The sequence below is a fragment of the Canis lupus genome, chromosome 34 (genome assembly GCF_011100685.1).
Source record: "Canis lupus familiaris isolate Mischka breed German Shepherd chromosome 34, alternate assembly UU_Cfam_GSD_1.0, whole genome shotgun sequence".
NCBI classification, from domain to species: domain Eukaryota; kingdom Metazoa; phylum Chordata; class Mammalia; order Carnivora; family Canidae; genus Canis; species Canis lupus.
The window spans coordinates 11,718,688-11,745,183 of record NC_049255.1 but is presented as its reverse complement, the minus strand read 5'-3'; the positions used below and the strand labels follow the sequence as shown (position 1 = coordinate 11,745,183).

General features: G+C 49.3%; 1 protein-coding gene across 6 annotated transcripts in view; it reads right to left on the bottom strand.

Annotated features, from left to right (window-relative positions):
* The window catches only part of LOC609445 (palmitoyltransferase ZDHHC11), a 47,881-nt gene that overhangs the window by 15,817 nt on the left and 5,568 nt on the right, over positions 1-26,496 (bottom strand). For 3 of the 6 annotated variants that reach the window (XM_038583371.1, XM_038583372.1, XM_038583373.1), the window contains exons 4-11: positions 24,107-24,231; positions 21,634-21,789; positions 19,603-19,715; positions 18,333-18,364; positions 15,052-15,142; positions 10,827-10,867; positions 8,198-8,285; positions 431-465 (exon numbers count right to left, since the gene is read on the bottom strand). In XM_038583371.1, coding sequence (XP_038439299.1) covers positions 431-465; positions 8,198-8,285; positions 10,827-10,867; positions 15,052-15,142; positions 18,333-18,364; positions 19,603-19,715; positions 21,634-21,789; positions 24,107-24,231 — 681 coding nt within the window. Of the gene's footprint in view, positions 1-430; positions 466-6,563; positions 6,763-8,197; positions 8,286-10,826; positions 10,868-15,051; positions 15,143-18,332; positions 18,365-19,602; positions 19,716-21,633; positions 21,790-24,106; positions 24,232-26,496 lie in introns of those variants that run through there. The other 3 variants (XM_038583374.1, XM_038583375.1, XM_038583376.1) reach the window with 3 other exon arrangements.

The window sequence follows — 26,496 nt, the reverse complement described above, 5'->3', positions numbered from 1 at the left end:
CCCAGGGTGGAAAGGCTGCGTGCTCCTTGGGGGCGGGGGGGGGGCGGGCGGCCACAACTTCAGCCCTGAGACAAGGAAGGAGCAAAAGGACAAGCCCTGACTCGGCCCAACGCCGCTACACTCACGACCTGCACCTGTACGGGCCGCAGGACCAGAAAAAAGGGGGGCCACCCGGACCTGCGCATGGACACACGGCCCTTGGGAAGGACGTAGAGCAGCAGTACTGTGACTGTCCGAGGAGAGCCAGTGTGATGAGCCGCTTGAGCAGCCATCCACGTCTGTGGGGTCGGGGGAAGCAATTCTGTCTTCTAATCCATCCCCGCGGCGTTGGGAGGTCTCCCACCCAAGACTGTCTCCCTCAGGAATGGTGGGTAGGGTGGGACTCGGCTATTTCCAGGCAGGAAACCCCTCAGGACACTCACACACTTACCCGAGTACCAACACAGTCGGGTTACCATCCGCTTCCTGTGAGGGTGTAAACGAGAATTCATAGCATGAGAAACAAAGGCGTGCTTGACATGAGCTTCTTCTTACACAAAATCTGTCCATTATTAGCTCGTTTTGAGCAAGGGTGCCTGGGCCCTGGGTCCAGGGAAGGGGTCCCTGCGGGAGAGTGCCTCCCTCCCAGTGCCCCGACCCCTGGGCACCCTGAGGGCACCTGCTTGGGCGGTGGGGCCTGTACGGAGGGAGCACACTGAGTGAGGCCACCAGGCAGCCAACCTCTGTGACAGGTTTATGCGCAGGCAGAGAGGACGCAGGTGCACAGAGGAGAGAGGCCTCAGAAGAACCCAACCTTGACACCTGGACCTCAGACTCCCAACCTACAGATGGTGAGATCCTCTGTTCCTCACTGAAGCCGCAGTCTGTGCCAGGGGTGGCAGCTGCAGGAGCTGGTGCATCATGCCACCTCTGGGGAGCACCCAGGGTGGGACGCCACTCCTGTGAGGCCTGCTCATTTCCACAGAGGTACTGCCTGCTGTGTGCCAGCATGGCATCACCTCCATTCCCACTTCCACCCTACCACAATGGACACAACTCTGCTGACCAGCTCCAACCAGCTCTGACCAGCTCCGACTAGCATTGACCAGCTCCGACCAGCTCTGACCAGCTCTGATCAACTCTGACAGCACATTCTTGGTGCTGCTCCATTCTAGGTGGGTTGTTGTGGCCCCTTCCTGTGGCTGTAACTTGCTTTCCCGCCATCTTGAATGATGCTGAGCATCATGTAAGTTTGTTGAAATCTAACCCTAAATTTTGATGAAGTCCAATGTATCATTTTTTCTTCTTTAAATTTTATTTTTTATTTTATTTTTTTTAATTTTTATTTATTTATTTATGATAGTCACAGAGAGAGAGAGAGAGAGAGAGAGAGGCAGAGACACAGGCAGAGGGAGAAGCAGGCTCCATGCACTGGGAGCCCGACGTGGGATTCGATCCCGGGTCTCCAGGATCGCGCCCTGGGCCAAAGACAGGCGCTAAACCGCTGCGCCACCCAGGGATCCCTCTTCTTTAAATTTTAAATAATTTAAAATTATTTCATATATTTTTACTCTAAGAATCACGTGAATATACTTAATACTCTAGAAAATAGAGAAAACTAAAACTTACCCAGAGTTCCATATTCCTAATATATTTCTCAGCATTTCCCATTAATCTTTATTTCCCCATTTATAGGATTTGTTTTTATTTTATACAATTGCAAATTTTCCATAAATGTAATTTTATACTGCTTTCCCCTACTTATTATATCATAAGCATTTCAAAAATGTTATTATAGGGGCACCTGGGTGGCTCAGATCATGATCCCAGGGTCCTGGGATGTATCCTCACATCAGGCTCCCAGCTGACTGGGGGAGCCTGCTTCTCCCTCTCCCTCTGCTGCTTGTGCTCGCTCTCTCTCAATAAATAAAATCTTTTTAAAAAGATATGATATAGTTTTCATAGTCAGAATCTCCAATGGCTCCGTCATCTTTCAGAATTGGATATTCAGCCTATTTTGCTTAATAACTCACCTGATTTGGGATTTTTAGATTGTTTCACATTTTTCATTATTGCAAATGATGTTATAGTGAACATCTCTGCATAAAGTTTTGCCCACATTTATAACTGACTCCTTCAGGTAATAATATTAAACAACTGAGCGCTTCCTAAGTACTAGCTACTGTACTAAGTACATGGATTATCTTCACTTAATCTTTACAAAACACTTATAGGAAGATAATTTTATTGTCCTCCTTTAGATGAGGAAACCAGCAAAGACGAATGAGGTTCCCACCCAGGGTTACAGGCAGAGCTAGACTGAATCCAGGAATCCTGCAGTCTGTTTTCATTCTCAGGGGCACATGGGTCAGAATTTCATCAACAGACTGACTTAAAAACTAACCCTATGATCGTGCACCTCATGGTAACTGTGCACCAGATTGAGCATCTCACACACACACTAGCAACCACTTGAGATGATGAGGTGTTGACCAGACCTTCCACAATAATCCCTGGTGCTGTATTTAGTACTTTCCCTATCATAGCAAAGAAACCTTTGCCTAACACAAGATCACAATTTATAATTTCTTCTAAAAGAGTTAAGGCTTTACGTCTTAAATTCAAGTGTATGATCAGTTTTGAGTTATTTATATAGTTGAAGTATGGTATTAAGTTGCTTATATTTCAAAGTGGATATCCAATTGTTCCAATTCCATCTGTCAAAATTTTCATTTCTCCCCAATGGACTGACTTGGAACCTTTGTTGAAAATCAATTGACCACAAATGTAAAGGTTTATTTCTAAAATTTTTACTCTACTACATTGACTTATATGTCTATCCTTATCCTAGTACCACACTGTCCTGAGTCCTGTAGCTTTTTAGTAAATTTTGAAGTCAGGTTGTATAATTCTTCCAGTTTTGTTCTCTTTTCAAAATTGTTCTGGCTACCCCAGATCCCCTGAATTTCCACACACATTTTATGATCAGCTTGTTGATTTCCTTAGAAAGAAAGAGCCTCCTGGGAATTTAATAGGGATTGCACTAAATCTACAGATTAGTTTGGGGGGGAAAATGCTATCTTAACAATATTAAGTGTTCCAGGCATTCAAATTGGCAAAGAAGAAGTCAAACTCTCCCTCTCCGCCGATGACATGATACTCTACATAGAAAACCCAAAAGTCTCCACCCCAAGATTGCTAGAACTCATACAGCAATTTGGTAGCGTGGCAGGATACAAAATCAATGCCCAGAAATCAGTGGCATTTCTATACACTAACAATGAGACTGAAGAAAGAGAAATTGAGGAGTCAATCCCATTTACAATTGCACCCAAAAGCATAAGATACCTAGGAATAAACCTAACCAAAGAGGTAAAGGATCTATACCCTAAAAACTATAGAACACTTCTGAAAGAAATTGAGGAAGACACAAAGAGATGGAAAAATATTCCATGCTCATGGATTGGCAGAATTAATATTGTGAAAATGTCAATGTTACCCAGGGCAAAATACACGTTTAATGCAATCCCTATCAAAATACCATGGACTTTCTTCAGAGAGTTAGAACAAATTATTTTAAGATTTGTGTGGAATCAGAAAAGACCCCGAATAGCCAGGGGAATTTTAAAAAAGAAAACCGTATCTGGGGGCATCACAATGCCAGATTTCAGGTTGTACTACAAAGCTGTGGTCATCAAGACAGTGTGGTACTGGCACAAAAACAGATGCATAGATCAATGGAACAGAATAGAGAACCCAGAAGTGGACCCTGAACTTTATGGTCAACTAATATTCGATAAAGGAGGAAAGACTATCCATTGGAAGAAAGACAGTCTCTTCAATAAATGGTGCTGGGAAAATTGGACATCCACATGCAGAAGAATGAAACTAGACCACTCTCTTTCACCATACACAAAGATAAACTCAAAATGGATGAAAGATCTAAATGTGAGACAAGATTCCATCAAAATCCTAGAGAAGAATACAGGCAACACCCTTTTTGAACTCAGCCACAGTAACTTCTTGCAAGATACATCCACGAAGGCAAAAGAAACAAAAGCAAAAATGAACTATTGGGACTTCATCAAGATAAGAAGCTTCTGCACAGCAAAGGATACAGTCAACAAAACTCAAAGACAACCTACAGAATGGGAGAAGATATTTGCAAATGACATATCAGATAAAGGGCTAGTTTCCAAGATCTATAAAGAACTTATTAATCTCAACACCACAGAAACAAACAATCCAATCATGAAATGGGCAAAAGACATGAAGAGAAATCTCACAGAGGAAGACATAGACATGGCCAACATGCACATGAGAAAATGCTCTGCATCACTTGCCATCAGGGAAATACAAATCAAAACCACAATGAGATACCACCTCACACCAGTGAGAATGGGGAACATTAACAAGGCAGGAAACAACAAATGTTGGAGAGGATGCGGAGAAAAGGGAATCCTCTTACACTGTTGGTGGGAATGTGAACTGGTGCAGCCACTCTGGAAAACTGTGTGGAGGTTCCTCAAAGAGTTAAAAATAGACCTGCCCTATGACCCAGCAATTGCACTGTTGGGGATTTACCCCAAAGATACAGATGCAATGAAATGCAGGGACACCTGCACCCCGATGTTTATAGCAGCAATGGCCACAATAGCCAAACTGTGGAAGGAGCCTCGGTGTCCATCGAAAGATGAATGGATAAAGAAGATGTGGTTTATGTATACAATGGAATATTACTCAGCTATTAGAAATGACAAATACCCACCATTTGCTTCAACGTGGATGGAACTGGAGGGTATTATGCTGAGTGAAGTAAGTCAGTCGGAGAAGGACAAACATTATATGTTCTCATTCGTTTGGGGAATATAAATAATAGTGAAAGGGAATATAAGGGAAGGGAGAAGAAATGTGTGGGAAATATCAGAAAGGGAGACAGAACGTAAAGACTGCTAACTCTGGGAAACAAACTAGGGGTGGTAGGGGAGGAGGGCGGGGGGTGGGAGTGAATGGGTGATGGGCACTGGGGGTTATTCTGTATGTTGGTAAATTGAACACCAATAAAAAATAAATTTAAAAAAATCCTTTCTGATAAGAAATAAGCAATAAAATAATTAATTTAAAAAAAACAATATTAAGTGTTCCAATCCATGAACACTGTATATCTTTCCATTTATTTTAAATGTCTTCAATTTCTCTCAGCAATGATTTATAACTTTCAGTATTTAGATTTTACTCCAGTCTTGTTAAATTTATTATTTTAAAAAATATTGTTAATGGAATACTTAATATTATTTCCAGTTTAATTTTTGCCAAATATAGAAACACGATTGAACTTGCTATTTTTTTTTAAAGACTTTATTCTTGAGAGACACAGGGAGGGAGAGAGAGAGAGAGACAGACAGACATAGGCAAGGGAGAAGTAGGCTTCTTGCAGGGAACCTGATGTAGGACTCGATCCCAGGACTCTGGGATCACGCCCTGAGCCAAAGACAGATGCCCAACCGCTGAGCCACCTGGATGTCCCTAAACTTGCTATTTTTTAATAAGAAAGTCAAAGGAGACTTTTTTCTTTTTTTGAGAGAGACAGAGACAGAGAAAGGATGGAGGGGGGCAGCCCGGGTGGATCAGCAGTTTAGTGCCACCTTCGGCCCAGGGCATGATCCTGGAGACCCAGGATTGAGTCCCACGTCGGGCTCCTTGCATGGAGCCTGCTTCTTCCTCTGCTTGTATCTCTGCCTCTCTCTCTCTCTCTCTCTCTGTGTGTGTGTGTGTGTGTGTCATGAATAAATAAAAAGGGAAAGGGAAAAAGGGAAAAAGGGAAAAATGGAAAAAGGGAAAGGGAAAGGGAAAGGGAGGGTGGAGGGAGAGAGAATCTTAAGCAGGCCGCACACCCAGTAAGGAGCCTGACAACCAATCTGACAGGCTGAGCCAATCTGGCTCAATCTGACAACCCTGAGGTCATGACCTGAGCCAAAACTGAGTTAGATGCTTAACTAACTGAGCCACCCAGGTGCCCCAAAAGAGATTTTTAAAAACAACTGTTTCCATTCCAGATAATGGCAAATTACATAAAACATTTCTAGGTCAACTAAGGCAACTAAGGAAACTCTGACTTTGACCAGAGCTGAAGTGATTTCCTGGGATGGCTGGTGGGAACTCTAACTGATTTCATTGAAGATAAATGTTCCAGAGCCTACTTTAGCTCTAGCTATTTTATTACTAGTTTTTTTTTGTTTTGTTTTTGTTTTTACTTTAGAACTATGTTGTCTGCAATCAACACGGTTCCACTTTCTATTCTTTATTCCTTTTTCTTGTTTTATTTCACTGGCTGGGACTCTAGTCCAATGTTAAATAAAAGCACTGAGTGTGGACATCCTTGCTTTGTGCCCAGTTGTAAGAGGGACAGTATTCAATCTTTCACTAGGAAGTTAGTTCTAGTTCGTTGTCAAAATGAAGATCTTTTCAATTCTTTCCTAATTTGTTGAGAACATTTTTTTTTATCATGAATGACAGTTTCTCATTGGCATCTCCTTTTTCTGAATTGACATCATTATATTATTATTGTCCTTTACTGTTAATATTTAATATGAGGTCAATTGGTCTTCACACAGCCATGGTATTTAATCCTGTGTGTTGCTGGATTTGGTTTGCTACCACTTAGTCAATTGTTTCTGTATTTTCTTGAAGGATCTTGCTTCATGGTATTTTCTTGTGATGACACTGTCTGGCTTCGGTATCAGGTTGAAACTGGCCTCACAGAACAGGTTTTCTCTCTGTTTACTGAGAGAACATGTGTACAGCTGTAGTTATTTTTTTTTTAATTCAGTAGAATTCAACAGTGTAGCCACCAGGGCTAGGGATTTTCTATTTTTTATTGAGTTGGGTTTGCTAATTTGTGTAAATTGACTGGTAAGGTAACTACCTTTCTTAAGTAAGAATGCATTTTTCAACTTTGAAAGTTTTAAGTCAAATATAGAAAAGTTCAAGAGACCCAAACCCATGCTATTACTTCTGCTGCATTAGAAAACCATATATGCTTATTTGGTATTTACGGTTTTGAAAGCAGAAGAGAATGTGTCCTGGTCGTGAAGTAGGGAGGGTTTGAGCCATTGAGGTCTCAAAGCTCTGCCCACACTTCAGAGGTGAGCTCAGCCTTATTTAATCTTAGCCATCAAAGTGGGAATGACGATCTGTCTCAGATAATCCATAGAGGGATTAAACATGATGATGGATGACAAGTGTCCAGCAGAGTGGCAATGAATGGTCACGGCTGATTTGGATTCTTGAGACAGGATGGGAATGAAGGGTCCTGAGACTGCTCTACCACACGTTCTAGAGATGAGCTTCAGCCACATGCTGGAGAAGGCTTGAGTACATTCACCTGGACACACACTACAACCAGGTGGGACACCCGGTCAACACCTGCATGATCATCATGTCTTTGTTTCTCTAGATCCATCCTTCCTGTCATTCAGAAGAAGCTGTATGGCAGCCACCACCCAAGAGGAGACGACAGGGGTCGGGTACCAGTGGATGCTGTAACCACCACCACTTGTACCTGGGATTGAGTGCCACCCTGGTTTCCATGTATGTAAGGTCTATATGTGTCACACAGCAGTGGACTGGCAGGGGGAGTCATGCCATATTGTGTTGGCCATGGTTTAAGCTGTGACTCGGCCTGTCACAACCAGTCCCCACTGAAGACCAGCCACCAGCATCCCCAACATGGAACTCTGAGCTCAGGCTGTGTAATGGCACAGTGGACTGGGTGCGTCCTTCTTCCCCACTGACCTGGGGGATGAATAGGGGAGCCCTTCCACTGAGACAGGAGGTGGGCTGCTGAGACCCTGGGGGACATGCCAGAGAATCCTGCCAGGAACCCGCTGGAGTGCTGGCTGCGGATGCCCACACACGTCATCCAAGCACACCTGTGATGTATCTGTTCCCGTGACAACACCCATTCTTCTATCTTCTCTGCTCATCCACCCACCTCGCTGCTTACAATGTCTGTGTCGTTCATCTTATTTCCCTTGCGTTCCCCTCCCACCGTTGTCCCTGTTTGAGCCGAATCCCTAGGAACACTATAAATGCTTTAAACCAGCCAAACAAGTAATTCCAAATACTGCCCTACCCTGGGTTCCTGGGGGGAGGCTTAGACCCTAGGTCGGCTCTCACCTTTGTATTTGAGGCTTATGCACAGCTGCCTCTCACCTACCTTTAGCCACGAGTTCTCTGAGACTGTGGTGGTGGAGCAGGCCTGACGTGAGTGCAGGTCTGGCAGCAGGAGCTCCTTAGGCTTCACTCTGACAGGATGGGGCAGGAGGAAGGGGAGACACATGTCAGCAAGGCAGGGAATGCAGACGGCTACTAAAGCCACAGGCCATAGCAGCATTGTGGCTCCTTCCTGCAATTTCCCTTTCTTCTTCAGCCCCTCTATCCCTTGCGCAGGGGGAGATGCCAGAGAAGGGGCGGGGGGAAGGGGGGTTGAGGAGCACCTGAGGGGAGGGGCTGCAGAAGCAGCAGGGGTGGGTGGTGCTGTGTGCCCCCTGGGGTCAGGAGGGGGTTGAGGGGAAGGAAGAACGAGATCTGTAGGAACTACCACAAGTCGTGGTATGGGTCAGAGACAGAGCTCGTGGGTCACTCAAGTAAATGCAACTGTGGACGTGGGCCGAGCAGTGTCCACCCATGAGCTCATACTGTTGTCAGTGGGGGACTTTCAGATGCAGTCGGACAGCGTCACCCCAGGGCCGAGGCCAGCCCTCAGTCCAGGGACTGGGATCCTTACAAGACGCTAGAGCACAGAGATGCAGTGGGAGCCTCCGCTGAGGCTGGAGGGGTGTGGCCACAGGCCATGGGCCCCGGGGCCCCCCAGCGGCTGCACAAGACAAGGTCCTTGCTGTCGCCCTTTCAGCCTCCAGACTGTGACAGAACCTGTCTCTGCCATGTGAGCCACCCAGTGAGGGACTCTGCTGCCTGGACCTCCACCACCACGACAGGATGATGCACAGTTACCCAGAGGGTCTGCTATGTCATTGGCTTCTTTCCACACAGACCAGGGGGAGAATGATGCAGTCAGCCCGCCGTCGCTGACCCACAGGCTGAAGGTGACAGCATGAGAACACACAACTTCTATCAGTATCTCAGCTGAGCCTACAGGTGCATTCTCCCGAAATGAACGCACCCCTGGCCACACACTGGGCACTGTCCCATGGGGCAGAGAGGCCCGTTTCACTGGCTGGAGACTGTGAGAGGGTGATGGCGTCGGGAGCCCCTCTGCGGTGCAACTACGGAGGATGGGCACCTGGCGAGGGGCGGCGGCGTGGAGCTCTGGCTTCACACGTGTGGTCCCTTCCCCTGTCACGTTCCACCCTGTCTGGTAGTTTCTGTAGAGCCATCGTGGAGCGTGCTCTGCCAGGCATGCAGTCGAGGTGGTCCAATGGCTGGCCCAGATGGTGATTACGGCCAGCCCACAATCCCATCCTCTGACTGCACAGGCACCTCCGCCTTTTACACACACACTGCTGTGAGCGTCAAGAGGTTGAGACAAACCCTGGTCTCCAGACACGAGTCTGGCCTGCTAGACGGGAGTGACCTGGAGGCTGTGGGCACGTCCAGCCCTAGTCACCCAACGAACACTTCCCATCATGGAAAACGGCTGCCCCTGACTTGTGGTCGCCACATCCACGGGACTCGGGGGCTGACCTAGGTCCTCACATATTAAACACTAACCCGAGACCGTGTTGCAAATGACAAGATCCTGATGAGAAACAGGGTACACCCTCCAGATGAAGTCTGAATACAGGCCACTTTCTTTAACAGAACAAGCTTCACAACACATGGGGTTTTAAAAGCAGGCTCCTGAAGAGCTGTAAATGGGCTTGTCACTGTAGACAAGAGGACGTTAAGTGCGTGATGCACGGAAATGATGTGCGGGACACTTGAAAGCCGGCAGCCAGAGTGCCAGCGAGGACACGGGCAGGCGGAGGAAGGAAGGATTTCCATCCACACATGGGCAGTGTTTCTAAGCTCCAAAGTTTCTATATGAATACTCACTGGTGCGCCATCCTGAGACAAAATTTAAGATGGAAATTTATGATCTGGTTCCTTAATTTTTCAATCATTCTTGCTAGAAAGGGATAAAATAGGGAATGTGCAGGGACATGAAGAGGAAGTCACCATCTACACTCCAAGAAGAGAGGCCATGATGGCTCCATGACTTTGCCAACACCCTGATTTCAGGCTCCAGCCTGCAGAACAGTGGGACCACCATGTCTGTAGCCAGCTGCCTCCTCGGTGGCCCTCTGTGATGGCGGCCAGAGCAAAGGGAGATGCTGGCCGTCCTGTGAGCACCTGTCTTGCCTCGCGATGCCTTTTCACAGCTGCAGTTTCAATGTGGAGACACTCACCCTGGATGGTGAACTTCACCACTGGCCACTTTCTGCCTCCCTGACCTTGCAGGGGACACAGTGGTGCACGCCTCGTGTGCATGCATGCAGTGCCCCAGGGACGGGTTGTCCCCGTCTACACTGCACACTGACTCAAGGCAAGGAGGACTGGTGCTCGAAAATAACCAGGTCTTATCAGAGGTCATGAGGAGGAGGTTCGACTCAACTTCCCACCCCCTGTTCTCTGACTTAGACGATCAATGAGTGTGGATTTTTGCACATTCGTTCAGATATTAGCTGCAGTGAGGGAGGGGGTTTTCCCAAGTAAGGCAAGTGAAAAAGATGTGTGAGCGCTGTGTTACTATTGAGTGAAATAATGTTACACACTATTTAATAATATAAGTAATGTGAGTCAGGAAGAGCAAGCAGATCAAACAGGCTGGCAAGTGGGCAACCTACCTCTCTGCGGATGAACTCAGGTTCTCCTCCATGTCCCGCATCAGTGAAAATGAAAAAGAAGAAAGAGTTGGTACTCAGGTTATTCTTTCGGAAAATCAAGTCCATTATTCGTGTCAAGTGAGCGTGTCTCAGAGATGGAGCCGTGGCAGGAAGGCATCCTGGGTGGGACAGCCGCCTCCTCCCACTCCTGCTCCCCTCGTGCCCAACCCTCTCTGGCAGGAGCGGGGAGTGAGCGTGGCAGCAAATGAGGAGAGTACAGTGAAGTTGTCAGGAAACTGCCAAACTGCTTTCCCAAGTGGCATCACTTTAAATTCCGTTACTTCTGGCCCGCAGCCCAGGTGCCCACTGCTGCGAAGGGCTCCCTGACTGCGCTTAATTCGCATTTCCCCATTGGTGAATGAGGCTGAACACCTTTTCAGGTGTTTCTCTGCCACCCCGATTATCCTGTTTGATAAAGTTTATTAAAATCTCTTCCCTATTTTTTAAACATTGGGCTATGTTTTACCTTATGAAGTTGTTAGAGTTGTTTATAAATTCTGAATATAAGTACATGGCTTGCAAATATTTATTCCAGCCTGTGACTTATATTTTCTATGTTTGTGATGGTGACTTTTGAAGAGCAAATGCTTTATCTTTTATGGAGTCCAATTTTTCTTTTTTTTCCCTTTAATAGTGCTTTGGTGTCATATTAAAGAAAACTTTGCCTAACTCAAGGTCACAAAGATCTTGTTCTGTTTTCTTTCTAAAGTGTTATAGTTTAGCTCTTAAATTCACCTATGATTGATTTTGAGTTATATTTGTGTATGATGTGAGGTAGGGTATTAAGTCCCCCTCCCCCTTTTTTGCTATGGTTATCCAATTGTTTCAGCACCATTTGTTAAAAATACTCCCATTTCTCCCCCATTGATTTGCTCTGGCACCTCTGTGAAACATCCACTGCTCAGGCTTTATTTCTGAAGTTTCTACTCTACCCCGCTGATCTGTATGTCTATCCCCATGCTAGTCCCACACGGTCCTGATTACTGTAGCTTGGTCATAAATTTTTAAGGCAGATTGTGTAAGCCCTCCAAGTTGCTTCTTCTTTTTCTAAATTATTTTGGCCACTCTAGCCATTCTAGGTGCTCTGAATTTCTATATATATTTTAGGATTGGCTTGCTATTTCCTTAAAAAAAAAAAATCTTGCTGGAAATCCAGTAAGGATCATGTAAGTCTGCAGATTAATTTAGGGGAAATTTTCTATCATGACAATATTTTGTGCTGCAGTCCATGAGTATTCTAAATCTCTCCATTTATTTAGATTGTGTTCAATTTCTTTCACCAGTAGTTTGCAGCTTTAAGTATACATATTTGGCACTTGTTTTATTATTTTATTATTTTCAATGCTATTGCAAATGGAATAGTTTTCTTAATATCATTTTCAGGTTCCTCATTGCTAGCATAAAGAAATATAATTGAGGTTTTTATATTGATTTTGTATCCCACCACCTTATTGAGCTACCTTATTATTTCTATAGATTATTTTTTTGCAGATTTGTTATAAGCATGTTTCCTGCAAATAAATACAGTTTGAACATTCCTATTTTTGTTTGCTTTTTTATTAAATCTTGCACACAAAAAAATACAGTTTGATTTTCAAATCTATGTCTTTATATTTCTTGCTGTGTTGCACTGGCCAGAACTATAGTAAACTGTCAAATAGAAGTTTGAAGTGGGCATTCTTAGCTCTGTCCCAGTCTCAAGGGGGAAGTATTCAGTATGAATTAAGTGTGAGTTAGGAGCACCTGGGTTGCTCAGTGGTGGAGCATCTGCCTTTGGCTCAGGGCGTGATCCTGGGGTCCTGGGATCAAGTCCCACATCAGACTCCCGGCAGGGAGCCTACTTCTCCCCCTGCCTGTGTCTCTGCCTCTCTCTGTGTGTCTCTCACGAATAAATACATAAAATCTTTAAAAAAAATAAGTGTGAATTAGTTACAAGTTTCATCAGGTGCTCTTTTATCAGATTAAGGGTGCTCCCCATCCCCTGGGTTGTGGAATTGTTTTTGTCATATATGGATGTGTTCTCATGTCAAATGCTTTTTCTGATTAACCAGTTTCTGGTTTAATGTTGTTTTATTAAGATGCTTATTACATTATTTTCGAGTGTTACCTTGCATTCCTAAAATAAACCTCACTTAGTCACTATGTATAATCCTGCTTCTCTGTAACTACATTTGGTGTGCTAATATTTTGTTAATGGTATTTGCATCTATATTTATGTATAGCATCAGCTCATGCTATTCCTCTTTGGGATGACATTGTCTGGTGTTGGTGTCGCACACTGACTCCACAGAGTGAGCTAGGATGTGCTCCTTCCTTCTTTTTCTGAAAGGATGTGCATAACTGCTTGTATTTTCTTCTTAAAATATCAGATGGAATTTATCAACAAAACCATTGGGCCCTGGGATCTTTGTGGGAAATTTAAGTTAGTGATTATCTTTGTTTGCTATGTGTCTATTTGAATTTTCTATTTCTTTTTTTTAAGATTTTATTTATTTATTTATTTATTTATTTATTTATTTATTTATTTATTAAAAGATTTTATTTACTTATGAGAGACATAGAAAGAGAGAGAGAGAGAAGCAGAGACATAGGCAAAGAGAGAAGCAGGCTCCATGCAAGGAGCCCGATGTGAGACTTGATCCCGGATCCCAGGATCACACCCTGAGCCAAAGGCAGCTGCTCAACCATTGAGCCACCCAGGCATCCCTCTCTTTTTGACTCGGTTTTGGTCATTCATGTCAGCTAAGTTGAATGGTAACTCCCTTTCTTAAAAAAGCATGTTTCAACCTTGAGACGTTTTAAGTATAGAAACATTGAAGAGATCCAAGCCTATGATGTTACCGTTTTTGCATTAAGAAGTCATTGTGCATATCTGGTATTCTATATTCTTCAATACTGACAAGAATTTGTCCTGCCAGGGGTGGGATAGGACAAGGGATCAGCTTTCAGAGGCTTAAATATTATGTGCATTTAGGAGGTAAGCTTGGCCTTATTCTTCCTGTTGGACACCAAGTGGAAAAAACATAGCTGCGTCTGGGAGAAAGTGTAGCAGGATTTAACATCATGATCAAGGAAAAGTGTCTGTCACAGTGGCAGCCACATGGTCGGGGCTGGCAGCAGGTGTCAAATGGGACTATCCCAGGCAAACAGGAACACGGGGTCACCTGGGTTCAGGGCAGCAAAGAAACACCTGCTCGCGCCTTGGAATGAGGGTCATCTTTAGTGACGGAGCCCGGGGAGTAGGTATGGGCGGGAGGCATGACAGTCTCCACGAAAGTGTCTCCAAACATCTAGTAGGTGTGTCAGGAAGGAAAATGACTTTGCTAACAGTATCACTGTTACAAGTGGGTGGGGGTGGGGGGGTGGCCTCTTCCTCCTGGTAAGTTAGTACTAGGAGCTCTCCCTCTGCTGTCCTGCAGGGGCTCTGCTGGGATGAAACTCCTCCCACAGAAAACCTAAGGTCCCCTGTGACCTTCAACGTCAGAAAAGTCACAAACCCTGCTTTAAAATACGGCACCGGAAACTCCCAGACGCTGCAAAAATGAGTGGGTCCAGAAGGAAGCAGCCCTATTGGCCTGTGAAGGACACACACAGACACACACACACACACACAGACACTTCTTACTCCACACCTGTTTCCTAAGACTTAGTTCCTAGCATTTTTAAACAAGAATTGCCATCATGCAGAAAAGTTGTAAGGATTGTACAATAACACCCAAATAGCGACATCTGGGTTCTATCGTTGTTAAAAGTTCACTGTACATATTTTTTTTACCAGATGATCATCCAGTCATCACTTTATTTTCTGGTGCCCCTCAAAACCTGCTGAGTGCACACATCTGTCTCTTTCACCAAAGCACACATATCGTTTCCGTTGTAGTAAACCCATGTTTGTGCTGCATCCCCCCTCCCCCTCCCTCCCTCTTGCACACACACACACACACACACACACACAATACAAGCCCCACAGCTAAGGATATTTTCTATCCCTCACTGTTTCTTCTAGTCCCTTCCCCACCTTTGTTCCCATATAAGTAGCATCCCTGGGGACCAGGTTAATGTCTCAGACCCGTCACTCAAGGAATTCCAAGCACCACCTTCTGTCCTCACTCCTGGGGGAGCCGGAGACCCTTCATGCGGCTCTCCTCCTAGATCGCACACACGTGCCCTGTGGCTCTGTGCTCACCTTCAGCAGCAAGGAGTTCTCTGAGTACATGGTAGTGGTGGAGCACAGACTTGGATACTTCGGCGGTGGCTGCGGCTCCTTGTGCTTCTCTCTGTAGGGACGGGGCAGAAGGAAGGAGAGACTCCCATCAGCAAAGAAGGAGCCTGCTTTGGGCAGTGAGCTCGGAGCGTGCCACTGAGGGCTGCGAAGCGCCACATGCTCGCCTTTATGGCGATGCCCTCGTCTGTGGACTCTCAGAGCCAGCAGCTCTCCTGCTTGGACTGCACAACGGTAGACACCCTGCCAGAGCTCTCCAGGGCTAAAGGTCTCCACCAGCTCGCCAACGGGAGGCCACAGAGGCACTCTTCCTACTGCAGTGCCCTACCCTGGACCACTGCATCCACAAGCCCGTGGGCACAGCACGGCTCACTCACAAATGGACCAGGTGATGGGCCTCGGAACCCATGGCCGTACCACTCCACACTCATTTCTAGCAGCAGCTCTAGGCAATGAATGCAGGAGGATTGTCCTTGATTTCCCAAGTAGGTCCAGTACAATCATATGAACCTTTCACAAATGAGAAATGAGAAAGAGGAGGAAATCCAGGAAATCTGAAGTATGACAAGAGGACTCACCATTACCAACTTAGAGACGGAGGGGCAAGGTGGGAAGTGTGAGAATGGGACAACTCTGTCAGCATTCTGAATCTGCCTAGAAGCAGATTCCTCTCCATTCCCTCCAGAAACGTCAGCTGACCTGTGAACTGGGGCTGCTGCCTTGAGAGGCCCTAGGCAGGGACCCCGCTGAACTCACCCAGGCTTGGGACACTCTGAGATAATGAGTCTGGTTTTAAGCCACTAAATTGGTGAGAATTTGCCATGTAGCAATAGAAAATTATAGAAGTCAGTTGGTGGACATTAGCCAAGTACAACAGCTATAGAATTAGGCAAGAACTGTCTTTAATACATGTGATTATCCTTCCACAGAGAAACAATCCAGAAGAAATACTCCCAGGAAACTGGTCTGATGACTACCATTAGAGAGAAGCACTTTAAAAAGTCCTACACATGGGGCAGCCCGGGTGGCCTTGTGGTTTAGTGCTGCCTTCAGCCCAGGGCCCGATCCTGGAGACCTGGGATTGAGTCCCACGTTGAGTTCCCTGTGTGGAGCCTGCTTCTCTCTCTCTGCCTGCGTGTCTGCCTCTCTCTATGTGTGTCTCTCATGAATAAATAAATAAAATCTTAAAAAAAAAAGTCCTGCACAGAAACCTACCCGTAATTAATGTTATCTCACTCCACCCACACTTACAGAGTTAATTTTTCTTATTTGGATTGGCATCATGTCACATGATTTAAACACATCCCTTGATATCTAGGAACTGATATTCTGCTTGCTACAGCAGGCTTTGTCTAAGGTACAAGGCTGTAAGTGTCCAAGCAGTGTCCTCTCAGGCTATCAGGACCCCTTGGGGACACTTCTGCAATAAAGAAACACCACTGCTTCAAACTGCTGCTGTCACCCAGAGGTTTGTATGACACTTCTCACACAACAACCCACTTCAACCAGGAAGGTGAGCTCGTTTTCTTTTGAAGAAGTGAACATTAGGCTGAAAATAAAAATAATATTCCAGAACTGAGGAATATGGTTCATCCCAAAAACAATAGCTTCTATTCTTAAAAATCATATTTCTTGGGCAGCCCGGGAGCTCAGCGGTTTAGCACCACCTTCAGCCCAGGTTGTGATCCTGGAGACCCAGGCTCAAGTCCCACGTGGGGCTCCCTGCATGGAGCCTGCTTCTCCCTCTGCCTGTGTCTCTGCCTCTCTCTCGTGCTCTCATGAATAAATAAATAAATAAAATCTTTTTTAAAAATCATATTTCTTTTAACAGTGTTCATGGTATATGGAATTATTAAAAGGGCTTTTAAGAAATTACACAATTATAATTTTATAAAAACGAAGCATTGTGTGTATAACTCACAAATGATTATTAAAATGGTACTTGGTGTCACTACTCAGAGCGCCAGGAGCGACTGCAGCAAGTGGGAGGGCGGTGGGGGGGGGGGGCGGCACTGCAGGACCCCAGCCCCGCCCCGCGCGCACGCACCTGGACTCCCCGGGTCCGCAGCCCCCGCCCGTCCCGCACCCGGACTCCCCCGGGTCCGCAGCCTCCGCCCCGCCCGCCCCGCCCGACGCCGGGTTTAGTGTCGGTTGTTTCCGGCGGCGGCTCGCCCCCAGGCTGGACCGCGGAGGGGATGTGCTCAGGTCGTGCCTAAAGGACCACAGTGAGGCGATGCTTCAAGTGAAACTCCGAAGGAGCCGGTTTTCACAGCAGCGTCGCCACCGGGCGTGTGGAAACAACGCCGAGGGACCGAGCGGGTGGTCCGGGGGAAGACGCTTTCCCGCGGGGCGTCTGGCGGGGAGCTGCCCGGCCCCGTCCCAGCCCCCGTCCCGGCCCCCGTCCCGGCCCCCGTCCCGGCCCCCGTCCCGGGCCCCGTCCCAGCCCCGGTCCGCCGGAACGCGGAGCCCGCCCACTGCAGGTTTCCGCGAGAGCCGAACTTCCGCGCACACCTGGGAGCGTGCGGCGGCGCTTCCGGCCCGCTCCGTCGGAGGAGACCGACTTCCGGGGCGGTGACCTGGGGGCTTCGAGGCCTCCCGCGTCCAGGGGATGCCCGTGCACCGCCACGGGCGCTCCGCGTCTCTCGGAGCTGCGCAAAGCGATTTTAAAGGTTTCCCGGAAACTTGAATCGTGAAGGAATTGTCCAGGGCAATGAAGATTTTATAAAGGGGCTTCCCCGCCGGACGCGTCGGGCGCGGCCGGAAGAGGGTCTCCCCGGGGAGCAGGGCGCAGGGCGTCCTGGGGGGAGCCGCGCCCGCGGTAGCTACGTGACCTTCGCCCCGTCGCCCCGTCGCCCTGGGCAGACAGTTCAGGTCGCTTGGAAGTCGAAATGCGAGGACAGTGAATGAAAAGAGGGAAAATAGCAAGGAATATGGAGGATGTTTGTAGAATTTTGGAGGAAAGACGACTTTTTAAAGCAATACGTTATGCGCGTATAGTATTTCTCAAACAGGTCAAACCACCCTAGGGGCCCCCCGCGGGGCTCAGCGGTTCAGCGCCGGGCGGGGGGAGGGGGGCGCGGGGCGGGGTCCCGGGGTCCCGGGGTCCAGTCCCGCGTCCGGCTCCCCGCAGGGCGCCTGCTTCGGCCTCGGCCTGTGTCTCTGCCTCTCTGTCTCCCATGAATAAGTACATAACATCTTTTTAAAAATAATGAAATAAAACCACTCTAGTAAGCTTCCAGACTTACCCATGTGCAGAAGAACTCGGATCGTCTGCTTTCTGTGGGCAATAAAAATTCATAAAGTGAAAAAAATTAGACTGTGAGCTTATTCTTCTACAAAATTCAAGCCACTTATTAGTTAATTCTGAGTAGTAGTTCTGAGTCTCCTGGGTCCCAGGGAATGACCTCACTGGGGGGGTGGTAGCACCCTTGTTCCACAATACTCACGTTTTCTCTTCTATCAGGTAAGAAACTTAAGAGTGGGATCGCTGACTTAAATGGAAAGAATAGATTTTACTTTTTAAAGAAAATTCCTAAGCTGCTTATCAAAGTGATATAATTTGCTGTCCCCACTAGCAACATAGGAGACTTCCTTCTCTACAGCTTCGCCGACACTTGGTATTGTTTTTCCTTTTGATTATAGTCATTCTAACATGTGTAATGGATCTTGTGGTTTTCATTTGTTTTTTCTTTTTTTTTTTTTTTTATTTATGATAGTCACAGAGAGAGAGAGAGAGAGGCAGAGACATAGGCAGAGGGAGAAGCAGGCTCCATGCACCGGGAGCCCGACGTGGGATTCGATCCCGGGTCTCCAGGATCGCGCCCTGGGCCAAAGGCAGGCGCTAAACCACTGCGCCACCCAGGGATCCCTCATTTGTTTTTTCTTAATGGTAAATGATGTTGACCGTTTTGTCACCCATAGACCTTCCTTGGTGAACAGCTGGTTCAAATTTTTTGCCCATTTAAAAAATTAAGGTGGTGGGTCATTTTTCTTATAACTGAATTTTGAAAGTTCTTTGTATACTCTGGACACAATATATGATTTACAAGTATTTCATTTCTGCCTGTGGCTTTTATTTTCATTTTCTTAATGGTGACCTTTTGAAAAGCAAATGTTTTTCATTTTGATGAGAGGCAGCTGCAGAAATATGTGGCCCTAAATGACGTCAGCCCTGCCAGGAGTCGCCCCCCCTGGCTTGGTTCTGTACATAGTGAGTGCAGAGATGGTATAACACACATGCAACACACACACTAAACACACACACAAACATACACTGCATCACAGACACAACCACACACACCATGCACACTCACACACCACCACACACAAACATACACTGCATCTCTAAACATAGATAAATCACACATACGCACTGCATCACTCACCATGCACACTCACCCACTCACACATACAGAATCAGAGGATTGTGCCAACACAAGTCCCAGCTGCAAGCTGACCCTGGCATTGTCTCAGGCCTACATAATATGAATAGTGAAGTAGCAAGACACCCCGTACCTGTGGGGATCCTATTGGGAAGGACAGCTCTTTCTTTTCTGATAAAGCTCTTGCTGGAGTCTTTCGGTGGCGGCGCTGTGTCATGTAGTCAAATGTGCTCAACTTCTTGGCCACTAGAGAGGACAGAGGAGGAAACAGGCAGTTACAATTATGCAAGTAGGCAGAGTGGCCCATGTGCCACAACCCAGCCGTCCAGGGCTCCCCCATCTAGGGTGCTGGGAGCTGCCTCCTAAGCTGGAGCCCTGGGGGACTGTTGGATGGCCAGTCCAGAGCCCCTCTGGCCTGTGGGCAGCAGACAGCAGCTCCTCACACCCCTAGGGCCTGCTGGATCCCAACCCTAGGAGCAGCTGTCCTGCCTGCCTCCCAGGCCTGCAGAGTCAATATGGAGTGATGCTGAGGGCTGTGCCCAGCTCTGCTGGGCTGGGACACTAGCTCCAGCATCATGGCAGGAACACCCCAGGCCGCTGGAGGAACCTTCTGAGGCCTAGGTTTACTGGTAGACAGCACTATTCACAAAATGGGTTCTGTGCCTGTTGCAGCCATGTGCTTCAGTGGAGGTGCCTAACTTCCCATTTCTCTTTCCCTAAAACCAACAGACATGAAGACAGATGGCTGCTTATTATTTCTGGAAAGTGAGAAGGGCCACCCACCAAAGCCTATTTGCAGCTCGAGGAGCAGACAGAGGACGGACCGCTCCACACACCCCCGTGGAGCCCTCAGAGGCTGCTCCCCAGGTGGAGAGAGCTCCTGTGGAACAGAGCCCATCCCCTTCCTGGGTGCTTTTTTTTTTTTTTAATTTATTATTTTTTTTTCCCTTCCTGGGTGCTTTGTACAAGTGCTTTTGTTTTTGTTTGCTTTGGCTTCTCTTTCTCAGTTAACACCACCTGGCTCCTCACACCCCTTCAGAACCTGTGTCTCAGGGTATAAACTTGCACTTGGTTACATGCTAGTGGAAACCCTCCTTCTTTTGCATGGATTTGCACAGCCACCATCACCATCAGATGGTCAGAACACACTGTCTCCCAGAGCTCACACTTGTCTTGAATTTCATCTGAGAGTAACAAGAGGAAATGCAGCTGAGGAAGTGAAGCCAGAGCTCAGGGTACACTAAGTGTCCACCATGTTCCCTCCAGCGTTACAGAAGCTGGGGGCCACTGTCCTTCAGGATGCTTTCGCTCCCACTTGTGAAGGTGGCTTTCCCCACCCCTGCTGCTGGCACTCCCACATCTCTGTGTCTTCCCGGGAGATCTTTCCCTCACCAACGCTCCCACTCCTGCTCACATGCTGCAGACCCATCTGGATATCCTTTTCCCAAGCTTGGAAATGGAACATCCAACTGCTGGGAGTTTCTGATGTGTCCCCCAGCAGTTCCCCCCACCTCAGGGCATTAGTGGAGTCCCCTCCCCTGGAGAGCAGGCTGATACAGCAGCTTGCAGAAAAGGTGATGGGGCATCACTTCCACAACTGAGCTACACAAGGCTGGTCCTGTCTGGCTCTGCTGAGGATGAGGATACTCTCTATCAGCTGGGAGGGCCCACTGGTGCCACCTTCTCCCACGCAGAGGCCACAGAGAGTCACGTACGTTCAAGGAAGGGCTTCATGGGGAGAACCCTGCCCTCCCTGTGCCCAGGCAGAGCCCGTGGCACACGATGCTGTGAGGACACCAGAAAACCGCCAGGCTCCCTGTGGTGAGTTTGGTCGGCAGATACCCATCACTGCTTTACTTTTTTCATTGTTTGGATTTAGTGCCTCCCTAAATCCCCTGATCTTTTTTCAAGGTGCCCTGTTCCTGCCTCAGATTCTGCTCCTTCATTTCTGAACATTCAAACTCACTCTTAAAATCCTAAAATCCTTCTCGTGTTTCAGATGTCTCAGAACAGAACGAGCCCTGCTGCCCCTCAAGGGGTGTCTCTTCCGGCCTTGTGATTTGTCTTGTGCTTGTTTCTGGCAGGGGCCAGCTGAGCGGTCTTCTGACTTGGGACACAAGCGAATGCATGGGGGCCTGACTGGAGTAGGGGCTCAGACACATACTTAGGTAGAGATGGAAGATAAGCAGGTGCCCAAGCAGTAGGAGGCTGATGACATCTAACAGCAGCACTAGCACCCCAATGCCGAGGACCACCGGGATCTTCGTCTTTACAGGGAAAAGTGGGAGGAACAGCAGCCAGGTGTTCTTGTTGGAGATCTCTGTGGAGGCAGGGCAGACACCCACTTGTCCATCACCAGGGGCACGGCGGCTGCACCTCCCCTCAGGACATGGCTCAGCAGTGTGAGAAGGAAACCAGCCCAAGGGAGCCCCTCCCTCTTCCTTGCCCCGGGATGTGCCTTACCTTACCTAAGTGCAGCCACACCCACCCCCAACAATCCCACTTATGGGTCTGGAAGAGGATAACTAAGTGTCCAGGACCCAGAGCCTGGCCCGCTGCCTGGCCCTAGCCCTTCCCCATTCTCAACCAGCCACTCTCACAGAGAACTACAGAGCTGTAGCCAGCGCCTCGGGGCATCTCCAGAACACAGTCCTCTGTGTGCCAAAGGCTGCTGATAACTTCCAAACTGAGGAATCTGCAAGCAGGCCCATGAGATGGAATTCCGGCTGAAATGCCCTCATTTCACTCTAGAAGGTGCTTGACTCCAGTCCCTTATGTAGCGCCCCAAAAGGTGGCTGCTGGCCTCAGGGGCTGCAACACCGTGGGGGTGGGGGGCTGGCTGGACCGTGGGGTGGTCAACCCCACGCTGTCCCCTTAGCTGGTGCTGTTTTGATGAATTCCCACCAATGACAGCAAAGTGTCCCAGGGAACTGGTGGTTAAGCAGCCCTGTGGAATCTTCTGAAGCAGCAAACCCAGGAGATCGCCTCAGTCATCAGGTATTCATGTGTAGCTGGTCCCACTATGGCTGCAGGGCCAGCAAGTCCCAGAGAGAAGCCAGGGTCACTTGGCCTCTCTGTACCTGCTGTGGCCACAGAGGCTGGTGGGCTCCAGGCGGTCACCATGCCCTGCGACCCCGCGCTACACATCAGTGTGGAGGCCATGAAGAAATGTGCAGAGGTGCAGCGCGGGCACTTGGGTGTGCTGAGGTCCCCGCTCACAGCTGCAAGCCACATTTGGAGTGTGTAAGGACCTTGGGAGGCCATGTAATGGGAAGGGCTGCACCCACCCTTGACTGTTCTGGAGGCTGCCGGCACGGCTAGCCCCCCTGGCTCAGGCTACGTGTAGAGACTGTCAGGGAGCATCGCAGGTGGAGGCTTCCAGCTGGCTGTGTGCAAAGCATGGGCGGCTCTTTTGCTGAGTGGGGCCTGGTCTGGCTGAGACCCCCACTGATCCCTTTTACCACAGAAATAACCAGGATGTGTTCTGGAGCAGATGCAGGTCAGACAGTCTGTGCCACGAGGGCTCCTCCATGCCAGGTGCTGTGTGGGCCAGTGGTAAAGGTGCACAGGCATCGCACCCCCCAGGAAGAAGGGCAGTGCAACTGGGCTCTGGTTAGATGGCAGAGGGAGAAGGGAGATGTGGGGGCTCAGTCCCACCACCGCATCCTCTCACTGGCCCTGTAGTAGCTGGCGGCTCACTTTCCTGGGAGCAGGGCACTGTCCAGACCTGCTCTGGAGCCCGACACAGGGCCTTGCTGAGATGTTGGAGCCCGGGCGGGGTAGCAGTCCCTGGAATGTTCTGAGGTGGGCCACAAGTGCCTCCATTCTCCTGCTCTTTGTGCTGGGCTGTGATGACATGCTCTGGAGAGAGGCCTGGGCTGAGACAGGCAGCGTTGCTCTGCACCCCAAGGGCTGTGGTCTCTGAACACTCAGGACAGACACAAAAGGTACTCCACTTGAGGTCCTCCCAGCATCGGTGTCTGGGCTGCTCTGACCAATGGCCACAGTCTGGGTGGTTTAAACAGACATGGAGCCTAGAAGTCAGGGTGTAGCAGGGCCCAGGCACCCCTGGGCTTGTGGCTGTGTCCCTCAGGTCTCTTATAGGGATGTTCTCAATGGATGCAACACCCCTCACACACACTCCCTGGTAATCTATGATCATTTCAGGATCCCTAATCATGTCTTTAAAGACCCTTTCCCAAATAAGGTCTGGGGGTGAGATCAGGACATACCTCTGAGGCCACATCCAATCCCACGTCTGCTCTCAAGGCCAGGTCCTGGACCCACTCAGCAGAGGCCCGCAGCCACACATCACCCAGAAGCCATCCCCAAGCAGCCCTGTCCTCCCACCCCACCAAGGCTAACTCCAGGATGACTGGGTGAGGGGCCCCCTCCAGTGCCTGGCGCTACCTGGGAGCATGGCCTCAGCAGCTGGTGCCCACAGGCCCTGAACCCCTCCTCCTGGTGCCTGGGAGGCTGCTGCCCACCTGCCAGCCCCACTGCTCACCTAGCTGGGGGGCAGGCCAGGCTGATGCTCCCCAGAAGGAAGGCTTTTACCCCAAAGGCAGCCGGAGGGACAGGCTACCGCTTGCTAGTGACCCGAAGGGAAGCAACACCACAGAGAAGCCAGTGCGTACTTTTGTAGTAGGGGTGCGTGCGGAGCTCTGCTGGGTTGATGAAGAACTGGATGAAGATATAGAGCAGGATGGCTGTCAGGCAGACCACACCGGCCAAGGCGGAGGCCACGGAGCAGAAGAAGTACCTGCAGGAGAGGCAGAGGCAGAGCTGGGCTCAGGGCCTGGCGACCTGGACCCAAGACCCAGCCTTCTTCCCATCTCCTATCCTGGGAGCCCCTTTTGAGTTCTCCAGGGGCCGCTGCTGGTTTGAGGCCACCCTGACGGCACCAGTGGTTTCTGTATCTCATGGCTTCCAAACGTGTTCCCCTTTGACCCCCTCCAGCTGGTGAGGAGGAGCCACCCTGGGCCACAGGTAGGGACGCAGACACTCTGGGCCAAGTAGGGTACACAGTCCCCCACATCCCGGCTGCTGCTCACCTGGGGCCCCCGCCCGGTCACAGAACTGTGGAAAATGAGCCCTTGTGGCTCTTAGCCTCGGGTTGTGGTCGTGACTGCTGCCACTGAATAGAATTGGGTGTGGACACATGGTGGGGGCTCCTGGTGCTGGCCTTCCATCAGGGCACCGAAGCCGGGTTAGGTTGGGGAGGCCAGGGGTGTGCTGTAACAGGGACCTGGCCCTGTGCAGCTCACAGGTGGCCATCTCCACACACCCTCCCTGGGGCTGCGCACACTGCTGTGCACGATGACGTCCTGTGCTTCGACATTAGACCAGAATCAGTCCTGCCCCCCTGCATGTACTCAGAGACCCAGAGAATAACTGATCCATCCAGAAAATAAGCTGTGGGTAGCAGTTCTTGGAATATGCTCCCACTGCAACGTCTTCCCCTGGGCTTTCTGCTCTTGGGACAGGGAAGGGAACTACTCCTTTAACATTTTCAATCCCAGTATTGTCTCTTCATCTGAAATTTAGCGGATTCCATTATCTTTTTCAGAACTTTTTTAAAAAGATTTTATTTATTTATTCATGAGAGACGGAGAGAGAGAGGCAGAGACGCAGGCAGAGGTAGAAGCAGGCCCCATGCAGGGAGCCCTGATGTGGGACTCGACCCCAGGTCTCCAGGATCAGGCCCTGAGCCAAAGGCAGACGCGCTTAACTGCTGAGCCACCCAGGCATCCCTTTTCCAGAACTTCTTGAGGGTTCTTTACATATGTCTTTAGGTGGAGAGCTAAAATGTGCACGTTCCTGCAGGGTCAGGTGGCTGTGGAGTGGGGCCCTAGGGTCCCAGAGAGTAGCTGTCTTGAGGGCTATCCCTGGTTCCCCAGGTATGTCTCCTGCATGGTCCTGCACAGGCCCAGTGCCCTGTGTCCTCAAGCCTGGCCCTGTACCTGGCTTTGGTTTCCAGAGAGCCCCTCTAGGCATTGGAAGCCCCTCAGCTGTCCTGTCCTGCCCTGACAGGCCCTTCCAATAGGCAGGGCACCAAGCCTGTCCAGCCAACATTCAGGACATGAAACATTGCCTCCCTCTCTGACCCCTGGGTCTGTGGCACCTCAGCACCTCATCTAGCACTTTCTCTGTGAAGACCTGGCTTCTCTCAGGGCTTACTATGCTTTGATCACTTTTTTTTGACAAATTGTCTTGTAAATGCAGTCACTCCCTCTTGCTTTCTCTGCTGGATGATTGCAGGGACAGGAATCTGGGCAGATGTGCAGGGATGGTGGCCCTGTGCTCATTCTTAGTACCCCCTACGCTGTATGTCAGGCACCTGTTCCTTCCTGCTGACCCTGCCCAGCAGATGCCAGGGGGGCTCCGGGGCTCCTCCATGGTCCAGGGTCTTCTCGTCCCCGCTGGGAGCTCCCTCTGACTGCTGGGCCTAGGGCCCACTGTCAGGACCTCTGAGCTCCACCTGTGTGCCATGGGACCCAGTCCACTTAGTCCTCCTCAGTGGCAGGGCTGCACACCTGTAACGGCTGACTGGACCTCAAGGTGACCAGCGCATGGCAGCAAGGCCTGAAGGAGGTGCGTCCAGGGGGAGAGGAGAGCCACCCCACACTGGCTGGCCCTGGGCTCCTCTTCCTAGGGAGGAAGCAGGACGGGGACTTCCAGGCAGCCCCTGTCACCTGATGCTGATTGGGTTTTTCTAACTATGAGAGCTCTGTATTTCCTTCTGCTCAAAGCAGCAGTGCTCCCCAGGCCTGAACAAGTGGCTCCCTCCTGACATGGTCTTCCCTCGGCACATCAGCTGCAGGATGGCATGTATAGTCAGCGAAGGCCAGTGTGAGCTGAGGGGCTGCAGCCTTTCCTGGCCACTCAGAGCCCAGGCTCCAGCACATGGGGTCCTAGTGATGCTCATGGGCCCTACATCTGAGCCCATCCGGGCCTGGACACTGGTCCTACAGCAGCCTCGGTCCACATACTCTTGGACGGCCTCACTGGAAGGAGGAGGCTGGGC